At 36.9% G+C, this 12,098-nt stretch overlaps 1 protein-coding gene across 2 annotated transcripts in view; it reads right to left on the bottom strand.

The window, feature by feature from the left end:
• Positions 1-2,128: 2,128 nt before the first annotated feature.
• Positions 2,129-12,098, bottom strand: part of kiaa1958 (KIAA1958 ortholog) — a 19,225-nt gene continuing 9,255 nt past the window's right edge. Inside the window, exons 3-5 of one of the 2 annotated variants that reach the window (XM_016518767.1) lie at positions 6,337-6,516; positions 5,994-6,200; positions 5,182-5,797 (exon numbers count right to left, since the gene is read on the bottom strand). In XM_016518767.1, the coding sequence (XP_016374253.1) occupies positions 5,490-5,797; positions 5,994-6,200; positions 6,337-6,516 (695 nt within the window). In that variant the 3' untranslated portion in view covers positions 5,182-5,489. Of the gene's footprint in view, positions 4,285-5,181; positions 5,798-5,993; positions 6,201-6,336; positions 6,517-12,098 lie in introns of those variants that run through there. The other variant, XM_016518766.1, reaches the window with a different exon arrangement.

A 12,098-nucleotide genomic window follows, 5' to 3' on the forward strand; every position in this document is an offset into this window, starting at 1 on the left:
AGAAGACACTAACCAGTTTTAAACTCCAGTTTCGCAGATGGGGCACGTTGTAACACTGCGTTACAATGTGCTATTCTATGACATTAGCGATGTAATTTACACTATTTACTTTAATTTTAATGAGAAACAGGTGAATAAAGACTGACAGTCAATGTTTAATGTCTAGAAATTATTATTTCAAGACATGTAAAGCATTTTTACTCGTTTATGTGGGCCGTCCCAAGCATGGTTGCAATGTGTTCATTGTCAAACTCCAAAATCAGATTATTTTTAATTCTTAAAAAACGCCATTATTTTATTTGACTCTATTAAATAGTATTTATTTACAGAGGTATATTATCACACTTCTCTAGTAAGTTTCGTCTGTGTGTGAAGACGCTGCGCAGCGCAAATCCATGAATGAATGTTCCGAAGTGAAGTAAACTTCAACGGACCTGTCTGCGCGAACCGGGTGCGCAGAGGTATGCAGATACATACGATTACAGGCAGGTAGGAAAGCCAATTAAAGCGCTCGGACCAAGCGTTTTGATTGGACGAACATTTCTTGGTCCTACGCCTTCCACAGAATATATAAATACAGATAAATACATTTAGACCATTTAACTTAATGATTGCTATCGGGATGTTAATAGACTTTCAACCAACATAACAAAAAATGTTTCTGAAGGCAAGCACCTATTGCACCTTTAATATCCTAATGATTTTTGGCATAAAAGAAAAATCTATCATTTTGACCCATACGATGTATTTCTAGCTATTGCTACAAATATACCCCAGCGACTTAAGACTGGTTCTGTGGTCCAGGGTCACATATGTGATTGATATATTAATATAATTCCACTGTTATTTTCATAATTTTGTTGGGCAAGAAGATTCAGGTTCAGTACCATCTAATGACCACAATAGTTTACAAAAAACAAAATCTTTTTCTCAATTCCAAAGGCAAAATTCAACAATACAGCAAAATAGACCAATTTGGAGTAGACGTCACAGTTACGTCACATGCAGCTGCGCGCACATTGTGGTGGCAGAAAAACACTGGGAACAAGTGGAGGGAAACGGGTAAAATCCATGGAATAAGTAAAAAAAATTTATTGTTAGAATCAGAATGCAAATCACCAAAGACACCATTTGAAGCTAAACGCAGACGTTTAAACGGACGGACTATGGATGAAACCTGCTATGATTACCATACTTATAAGGCCTAAATTTGATTTAAATAATATGTCTACATAATATTCGCATATGCAGTTCATAGGGGACATATTGAATTATTCCTGCAGTTACAGCATGAAATAGACTACTATTTCAACCTATAACAGTTACCTATTTTATCTCACAATTCTGGCTTTTTTTCTCACAAATGCAAGTTTATATCTCCTAGTTCGGACTTTATAACTCAATTTAACTCAACAATTGCAAGTTTGTCAATTCTGAGGGAAAACAAGCCAGAAGTGTGGGATTATAAACTCGTGATTCTGAGCCGAGGGGAAAAGAGAATGACGAGTTGATTTTTCTTATCAGAATTGTGAAATATAATCTCGGAATTTGCAAGAAAAAAGTCTGAATTTTGAAATATAAACTCAAAATTACCTTTTTTTATTCTTTTATTTTAAAGCTGTCACTTTCTGCCACCAGATAGGCTCCGCCCTAACACAGAAATTGGTCTATAGGGTTGTAATACAGTTCATATTTGCAACTAATTGTGATATGGAATAATCAGTGGAGCTGAAAATTTTTTAAAAATGTTGTTAGTAGAATTATGTGGTCCACAAGTAATTTCGTAGTTCTAAAACTGAGCCATGTGAGATAAAAACCAGAAAGAAAAAAAATCTGACCGTATTCATATTGCAGGGTTGCTTTATTTATGGTAGTATATTTGTTCCTCAACTTTATTTTTTAACCATTTTGTTTGTTTTTGTAACCTTAAATAATCCTCGTTGTGTATGTTCTAGAATAAATGATATAATATCAGGCACATATGTTGAACAGGCACATATCTGTAATAAATCTAACACACAGCATCTAACAATGTAACGTATCCAATAAGTGCTATTGAAGAGAACATCTACACTAACACAGAACATTTTCAAAACAGGAATATATATACGAAAGATAGCAGGATTAGTTCTACTACATTCATATGTCTACAACAAATACGGAATAACTGGATCGACATACGGTATTAGCTTCATCGTCAAACTCATAATTGTTGCCGTACACAGTAAAAATACCTTAACACAAAATTAGCATCCAAATGCTTTAAGTTAACTTACTACTGCACTGGATAAAGAACATTTTGCATTGCACATAAGACAAGTGTAGTTATAATATAATCAAGACAAAAAGACAACATTGTAGTTTCATACATATTGACAGAAACAACAATTAAGACTTTGCTTACCTAAAAGAACAGAGCATTGAGACATGAAATAAGATTGCCTAAGTCAGTCATACAATTGAATTTAAAGCTGCCATATGTATTTTTTTCAGTGGTAAAATACTTTCTCCTATCCCATGCAGCAATTTATAGATAGATTTTCTGAGGAATGTAAACACAGTGGCTCTGGGGCCCTTTCCTTGGTTTATTCAATCCATACCTAAAGAGAGATATCCATTAGAATTCCCATTTATCCAAATGGCAGTTGCTCAGCTGGAGCAAGACCTCTGGAAGTATCCACTATCTTTGAACATGGACAGTTCTAGATAAAGATTTTTTTCTGATCCAATCATTTGAGCTGTGAATGCCATGTGACTATTAACTCTAGAACCACTGCAAAATTACATTGTGACATGCTGACAACACTGATTGGCTGATGGCACCACAAGAACACGCACAGTCCCAAGCCCTTCACAAGCGACTATCCTGAGTGACACAAAAGGCAGCAGACATTTGAGGCTTTGAAGAGCCCTCCAAAAAATCACTTGGCAAAGATAACTATATCAGAGAACAGCTAATTTTAAATGGAAAAAAAATACAAATAAAAATGGCACTTCATGTCAAAAAGGTTGGTAACTCCTGGTCTAAGCACCTGTCTACAGTGGCTAACTGAACCATTCTAATCATCCGAACCTTGACTCATTGGTTTAAGCTGTCCAAAACATAAACTTCTTGCTCAACAAATGCCTTTTGGGCCAGGACTACCTGCTTGTCCAAAAAAATGGAAGACGGAAGAAGTGTTTGGGAAACTTGTTTGGAAACAGCAGATTGGTTTGGTGCTACTAGTGGCTCAAAAATTACAGTTCAGCTTTAAGCAGAGTCAGTAGAGTCAAAAGAACCAGCAATGACAAAGTTGGTGCTGCCAGGATGGGAACTCCCTGACTGGACGGCTTGTTGCCTGAGGTCATTGCAGATCAGGACTAGCTGATTGCTCTGGGCCTCGGACAAGGAGCTGCAACTCTGGTAAACGCTGAAATTGGTCTTTCTCCCTGGAATGTTGCCTTTCTCACACATGGTCTTCACCATCTTTGCTAATTTGTTCTTTCCCAGAGCTTGGCAGTTGTACCAATGCAGGGCGGCGAGGTTGACCACAGGCTTGATGGACAGATAAAAGGGGGCATCTTCAAAAAGCATTGCTTGAGGTCTGCGCTGAGCATATTCCTTGTAGTCCTGCACAGGGCAGGTTTGAGGAGCATGCGGGGTAGCGTAGATGCGGTACTCGGTCGTGGACCTTCGGTTTCTGGCATTAGGGTCATTAAAATCCTGGTAGGTCCACTCCAGACACTCTAGTCCTGTTTCTGTGGTGAGCAAGCGCACATCACCCCATTTGAGTGTGGAGCTATGGAAGCCTGTACAGTGGCCAAAAGCCTTGGTGTTGTTGAGCCACACCAGGTTAAGCAGACCCTCAGGGTTGAAGCGACTCAGAAGCCCCCGTTTCCTTAGGAGCAACTCATCAGCAAAGGTCAGCTTCATTGACTTGTGGGGCTTGTTGCCTTTGCCTTTGAACTTGAGCTCCAACTGCTTTTGCTTGAGGGCATCCTGGGATCTTTGGAACTCCTGGTCTCTTGTAATGCTGTAGGCGTAGTGATGCTCCTTCAGATAACGCTCCAGGCCACACTGGTAGTTGGCCAGGCTGTTGGGCTCATACTCCGATCCATCTCTTTGGCGTGCATCCACAAAGAAGGAGGCCAAGTAGATGTCCAACTCTTGGCAGGGGATGAAGTATATCTCTCTGGTCTCGGTTGGATATTTAGAAACCAGGAAGTCCCGAAAGTTGCGAAGAGCTGTTTGGGTGCTGCGAATGGTCTTCTCATTCTGTTCTTGATATGCTCTCTCATCCATGTCTGCTGAAAGGGAAGAAGGTAGTGTTTTCATGTCAAAAAATGTATTGCTTAGAAAACAAAATGGATCTTAGCCAGGGTAGATAGCATATTTAGTTTGACATGAATACAAATGCATTTCTGTCTCTCGTGAGGGATAAACATACAGTTCAATACTGGTTTAAGGCAGTGGTTCCCAACCCTAGTCCCCAAGTACTCCCAGTTCTGCACATTTTGTATGTTTCCCTAAACAAACTCACCGGAATCTACTCATCAACTCATTGATAGAGACTCCAAGACCTGAAATGGGTGTGTCAGATACATAGAGATACATCTAAAATGTGTACTGTTGGGGGCACTCCAGGACCAAGGTTGGGAACCACTGGTCTAATATAAGCATGTTTTCAAGAGCTTTTTGTCCACAGGACGTTTTTGGAAAGACAATGTTTTGAAGGTACAACAAGATTTTCAAGGCACAATCCATTGAACAGACTGTACTTCACTCTCTCTCCAGCTGCGTTTTTATTTGCACCATATTAAATATAAGGGGGCTATCCTGACTAAGGTCCACTGTTGCAGCAAACAGTGACTAGGTAAAGATTTCTAATCTCTGATTCTGTATTGGTTGTATTGCAGACTGAGTTATTAATTGTCAACATAATGGGAAAATAATTTTTCCAACAAAATACACAAGCATCAAAATGGTTTGACATTGTGATATTCTATTTATTACTCACAGTAACAGTCATTGAACCCACTGGTTCATACAATGTAGTGTAACATCATTACGCACTTATTTTTACAGTCTGCACCAAGGCAATCTTATTACATAACACTAATCTGGTATTCAGAGATGAAGAGGTGTCGTGTCAAAATGTACAAACATACACTGTAGTTTGTGATGGTAGTGAGCATGCAATCGTACAGTTATTAATATCAGTATTACATATTTACCTAATATTTAACACTGAAGTAAATACTGGTCAAACAAAATGATACTGATTCAAGGCATACAAAACAATTATTTGATTTTATTTAAAAGCCAAATTGGCCAAGAACAACACAACAAATGATTGAAAGTTTCCAACAAATGTGCTGCCATACATCACTCACTTTGTGATGGATAATGGCTGAGAACAAAAGAGATAAAGGCCTGAAATGTGACGAGAAATACAAGTGTTCTTTTAGAGTGGTCACGTGTCCACTGTAAATCAGATAAGGTAAATGTTTTATTTGCTGACGATTGGTAGAAGCTCCCGCTTTGCCTTCATGCTTTTAATCTTGGCTTTGATGCTGTCATCCATGGCCTGTCGGCATCTGACTGCATAGTGGGCCAATGTTTCCTCCTTCTCGTCCCATGGAGGCAGAGCATGGAAGACTTCAGGAGCCGCCAAGCTCAGTTCTGCAATGGCTGCTGTTCTCGAAATGGTATTGCGGTCAACACCAACTCTATCAAAAGCCACTTTCATGGATATGCTACGTCGAAACTCTTGCAGTGCCGCCATATATCGTGCAATAACACCCACAACGTTTTTCACTGAAAAATAGTAACATAATTCTTTAGTGAAACTCTACAGACTGGGACCAAATTTTACTTGAACGACAATCAAAATCTAGCATTATTATTCATTAATAATGAGCTATAATTCAAATTGAGCAAATCCCATTTCATCTATTGAGCCCATCTAAGATAGCTAGACTTTGGATCCAAATCTCGGTCTTACATTACTTACTTCGGACACGCGTGTTCTCGCCATCTCTGCTTCTCTTTGACGAAATCTTGATGGTCCTCTGCCTGTCCAGTGGATGCAACTCCACTTCCTCAAAGGAGTCGAAGAGGGCTGGTGAGTCAAACACAGCGCCCTCTTCAGGAAGGGAGGTGATAATCTGATGTGAGCTTCCTGCCTCCATTTGACTTGATGAAAGTGTCGTCCTTTTATCTACCAATCAGACAAAACAAGACAATCCTTATCCAAATTACAACCTGCATTCTGATCTCCATGCTTTCCTTCATATCATACAAACTAGTTATTATCCAGAAATGGCGTGTATGATGGAACTGTAAGGAATAGTCACCTGGCCGTAGCTGGTCTTGCAGGAAGTCACAGATGAGCTCCGCCTTCTTGGTGAGTTCCTGTTGCAGAAGCTCTTTGTCTTGCTTCAGGCCGCTGATGGTTTCACCCATTGACTCATTTTTGCTTCTCTCTGCCTGCAGCAGTGCTTTCAGTCTCTCTATTTCATACACAGCTGGAGAAACTGTTTGAAATAGAAACAGAGCTTTACCTCAGGAGTTCCTACTACTTCTGGAAAGATATATCTAAATGTTATTTTTGTGTGCTAATCTGAAATTTGCTTAAATACTTAACAGAAAACAGAAATATGTGGCTGGTGGTGAATATTTAGGGTTGCCAACTGATTTGAAATTTTAATTGAATTATTTATATGTTATTTAATTAGCCAAATTAATCACCGTTAACTACATGATGTATATGTACAGCAGTCAAGTTTATCCGTGGTATACTTTGGAGCCGTTTGCATTCCATCTGCAATGTCTATCATTATTTGTTTATGTGCATCTTACTGTTTTTTAGCATCTTACGTCATGATTGTTTTTAGCCACTTGACTTTACTGCACAGTAGCATCTGAATTGCATTTTTTTTATATCACAGCACAAAGCCGTACATGCTTAGTATGATTCATGTAAAAAGTATCTTTTTTTTCTTCTTTTTTTTTACTCAAATGCATCTCACTTAGCTGGATTCAATCTTTTCAATGTAGTAACATCTCAAAACACATCACTTCTCTTTCCAGTACAATTTATTTTGATTGCCATGTAAAATTCTCAAATGTGATCCAGTTATCATTTCTTTTGTTGTTAGTTTTTGTTACTTGATAAAAACTACCCTTTAGGGCAGATTTATTTGCCTTTATTTGGAGTGGTTTAAATTTAAATCTTTAAATGCCTTTTCTTTTAGTGGGTTTATTTTTGCTACTTGTACCATGACCTATTCAAATACATTCATTTTGTGATTTCATTAAAAAGCATAATTTAAAGTTAAAGACTGAAAAAAAAAAAACATACCTCAAATAATGCCACCAAATAATTGATGCAGACGGGTAAAAGCAAAAATCAGTAATAAAAATACATTGAATAAAGAATCAGTCATTAAAAAAACTCCTATCTTATAAAAGAAGTGGACATATGCTGCAAAAAAAAAAAAAAAAAAAAACAAAAAAATAACAATTAATTCAAGGGGGTCCATGTCTGACTTTATATCTCGCAATTCTGACTTTATATCTCGCAATTCTGTATATATATCTCGCAATTCTGACTTTATAACTGGCAATTCTGACTTTATAACTCGCATAAAGTCAGTCAAGATATAAAGTCAGAATATAAATAAGTCAAGATAAGTCAGCCCTAAATCATTTTTGGATGTTCAGTAAAAGTCAGCTGTCCCATTTCAAATACTTACACATAATCCCATCCACTCTTCTTCGGTCCAAGATCTTTTTCCCATCAGGTACTTTTCCCCTCTTCCCAAAAGCGACGGCCCCGTTAAGATCCTCCTCGCTGAAGAAGTGCTCGAAGAGCAGGTGGAAGAGTCTCATGCTGTCCTGCCGGGACTCCTGCAGCATGGACGCCAGTTTGTAGTGCGGCAGGTAGAGTCCGCTCCCCGGAAACAGCTCCTGCTCTCCCAGTCGAGCCGGACTGGACAGAGGCATCTGCGTCCGCTCGTGAAAGACCAGGATTCGATCAATGACCGTCTGCAGGTTTTGTAGAGTTATCGTATCTGCATAAATAATGAGACATACATTAAAAAGAATTTCCCAGTTGACATATCTAACAGCGCATCAATCACAATTACAATAAACTGATATAGCTGCGGTTGAATTTGCTACTGATGTAGATTTGTACTGGACTGCTAGCTCACCTATGCTTGTTATAAACTCTTCCAGGTGTTTTCTCTCTTCAAAATACCTCTCACTGCTTGGACTGAGATCTGACGGGCAGAACTGCTCTTCTGAACTGTGTGCAGCTGGAATCAGATGCTCTGTAATACATTAAATGAGTGTTTTAGGAGCTTTAATAGAGGATGAACTCTTCCGTCCAGAACAATCAGCTGGCAGAAACCAAATGCACAACACTTCAAACCAAATGCATTTCCCACACAACATCACAGTAAAGGACTGGTCTGTATTTCAGTTCATTCAACTGGCAAGTCCACAGACAAATAAAGCCATTTTCATCAGAGAAATTTTATTTTATTTGCCATGATGCAAAGTTTCCTCCAAACTCATTTGCCTCATGCAAATTCATTCATTATAAAAATAAATACAGAGGAAAAATTCAACTAGTGTACCACAGCACAGCTGCAGTGTTAAGGTGAATATCACAAAACCTGTCAATGTATTGTGCTAAAAAAACACACACAAAGATTAATTAAGATTGCTTGCATTCCCACATAAAAATAAGCATTTTCCTGCCAAATTCTAACATTTTTTTTCTCACAATTCTCACACACTTTAAAAATATTTCTGATTACTAAAACACAGTTTTTTTTAATTCAGCGAAAATTAAAACCAGTACAAAACTACTACTATAATGTAAATAATACATATATATATATTTTTATAATAAAAATATATAAAAGTATAAATATATATAATTAACTGTAGTAAGAAGAATATGATTTTTCGTAACACCTTAATAAGAGTGTTACAGCAATTATCATAAAAATATCACAATGAAAAAAAAAAAAATCATAGTGTTTCTTAAAATAGTCAATGTAAACCATAATTACTTATTCCCTTCTTTTAATTTTAGGTAAATATGAGCTGGATAGGTTATTGACAGGTTCTGTGAGATTTACCAATGAATATAAAACTGCAGTATTTTTAGAGCTTAACAAGTTCTTGCACAAAAAAAACTAACCATGGAGGGCTTTCAAAATCACAGCATAATCCATCTTCTCGTGTGAACCTGTAAACAGAATAAAATTATAGTTTGTCCGCATAAACATTATGAATATTCTCTATTAAGCATTTAAACACATAATCATATGACACTTTATTAACAACATTAAATCTACACATATCCATTTTCCTCTCAATAAAGAGAGAAAGTGTCAAGAAAACTCACCTGTTATTTTGGTGCGGTTTATTTGGAGTTAAAGCAATAACAGCCTCATCCATTTCCATCTTGACTGAAATGTCAAATATCCCCAGTCTCTTGGGAAAACAGCTTAATGCCTTATTGCAGAATGGGAGAGGACGCCATCTCATTAACTAGCTTACCAAGACTAAATAACTGCCTGTGTCATAGTGAATTTATTCATAATGTCATGTAGAGAGAAAATAGAATTTTACCATAAAAATAATCATAATGAAGCACAAATCTAGAATTAGTGAAAAAAACAACAACACTGAACCACAAATTAAAAGAGATATTAGTTTAATATTTTTTACTTGGCCCTCTTGTCGCAACTGTTAGCAGAAATAATGTAATGATAAAAAGAAATTGTATCACAAATATGAGAAAGTCACATCTGCACTTGATTTCTTTTTGTTTCACCTGTTGTACAATCAACTTAATTAAAATGAGGAAAACATTTGCATTACATTGTTATTATGAAATCAAAAAATTTTCAACAACAAACAAATCTGGAATAATTTGTTCTGGTTTGTTCTTGTTTTTTAAATAGAGTACTAAAAAAAATAAATTTCCATACATCCAGTTATGGCCAATAATAAATTATCCTTCTAGTCCCGATGCAAATGTTCCATTTTAAATGTTTCAATTGATGCATGCAATAAAATTGTGATAAAATGTTTAGCCTAAGTATTATGTTGCATTTACTCATTTCACTTAACTACACTGAACAAGCAGCAAAAATCCATAAGCAGCACCAACATGCTGCATCCATATTTACATAAAGCTGTATTATCCTTAATGCAGTCATTCTCTTTCCTTGTTAAAGGAATAGTTCACCCAAAAATCACATTTGCAAAACGTAACTCACCCTCAGTCCATCCAAGATGCAGATGAGTTTGTTTCTTCATCAGAACAGTTTTGGAGAAATGTAGCATTACATCACTTGTTCACCAATGGATCCTCTGCAGTGAATGGGTGCCGTCAGAATGAGAGTCCAAACAGCTGATAAAAACATCACAATAATCCACAAGTAATCCACACACCACTCCAGTCCAGCGAAAAGCTGCATGTTTGTAAGAAACAAATAAAAACAAGGTGTTTTAATTTTAAACAGTTGTTTCTTGCCATAATCCATAATAACGCTTCCTCCAGTGAAAAAGTCCATCTCCTCTTCTTCTCTCATTAAAATCCACCCACAGATTTATTTAGAACAGTTTTGGCTTGTAAACAGTGCTTCATCTGTACATATTTCTCTCCTGATTCAGACAAGACGGCATTTTCACTGGAGAAAGCAATATTATGGATAAAGGACTTTTAGAAAGCAATGATTTGAAGTTAAAAACATCTTAATGAAGGATCATTACAAACACGCAGATTTTCTCTTCATAAGAGGTTAGTTGATGGACTGGATTGGTGTGGATTACTTGTGGATTATTGTGATGTTTTTATCAGCTGTTTGGACTCTCATTCTGACGGCACCCATTTACTGCAGAGGATCCACTGGTGAGCAAGTGATGTAATGCTACATTTCTCCAAATCTGTTCCCATGAAGAAACAAACTCATCCACATCTTGGATGGCCTGAGGGTGGGTACATTATCAGCAAATTTTCAGTTTTGAGTCAACTATTACTTTAAAGAAAATATGTAGGCAAAAAGCAAAGGTTCACTCCCAGCTTAAAGGGGTCATATGATGCTTTTTTAAAGATCATTATTTGGTGTATTTGGTGTAACAGAATATGTTGACATGCTTTAATGTTCAAAAAACACATTATTTTTCAAATACTGTACATTATTGTAGGTCCTCTATGCCCCGCCTCTCTCAAACGCTTCGTTTTCTACAAAGCCCCCTCCTTCTCTTTGGATTTGAGACTTTAGTCTTTGCAACTTTACAGATCTTCTTTATGCACCAAGAGCTTGTAACACTCCAAAGAGAAAGGAAAAATAGAAATCGCATCATATGACCCCTTTAAGAGACTTGTTGTTTTTTTCAATTTTAGAAAAAAAAAATAGATATGTTGCCTTATCAACTAACTGAAATAAAATAAGTTGAAGTACTAAAATTACTAAAACTAAAAAATAAATTAAAGCTAAATAAAAATATTCTAAAAAAATCTAATATTTCAAATATTAAGTGGAGCAGTTTTATTAAAACCAATATAATTTTTTTCTAAAAAATAATAACAAAAGATTATGCTAAACTACTTAAGGTTTTATTTTCAAGAATTTCCTTCTTTTAACAAGGTTTTTTCCTCATTATGATATCAGTAAAGTTGTACCACCCTGGCATTACTGACCTGCCCCTTTCATATGCTTTCATCGGGAAAGGTCCAAGAGCCGGGGCTCGAACTCAGGACGCCCGAAGCACAAAGGCGCTATATGTCGGTGCGCTGCCCACGAGGCCATTGGCGCCGACCAAATTAAGATATTTTTGATGAATTCTGAGAGCTCTCTGACCCTCCCATAGACAGCAATGTAATTACCACTATCAATGTCCAGAAACGTCACGCGGATACGTTTTGATTTGAACGAAAACAATGTATCCGCGTGACGCAGCTGACACAGAATAGCATACGCTATTTACGTTCTCCAAACATAAATATTTTCCAAAATGGCACCAGGGTGACGTGGAGCAGACAAATTGTTGAATAAAGTCGTTATTTTTGTTTTCTTTTGCGCACAAA

Source organism: Sinocyclocheilus rhinocerous, unplaced genomic scaffold (genome assembly GCF_001515625.1).
Source record: "Sinocyclocheilus rhinocerous isolate Xijiao unplaced genomic scaffold, SAMN03320098_v1.1 scaffold688, whole genome shotgun sequence".
Classification (NCBI taxonomy): Eukaryota; Metazoa; Chordata; class Actinopteri; order Cypriniformes; family Cyprinidae; genus Sinocyclocheilus; species Sinocyclocheilus rhinocerous.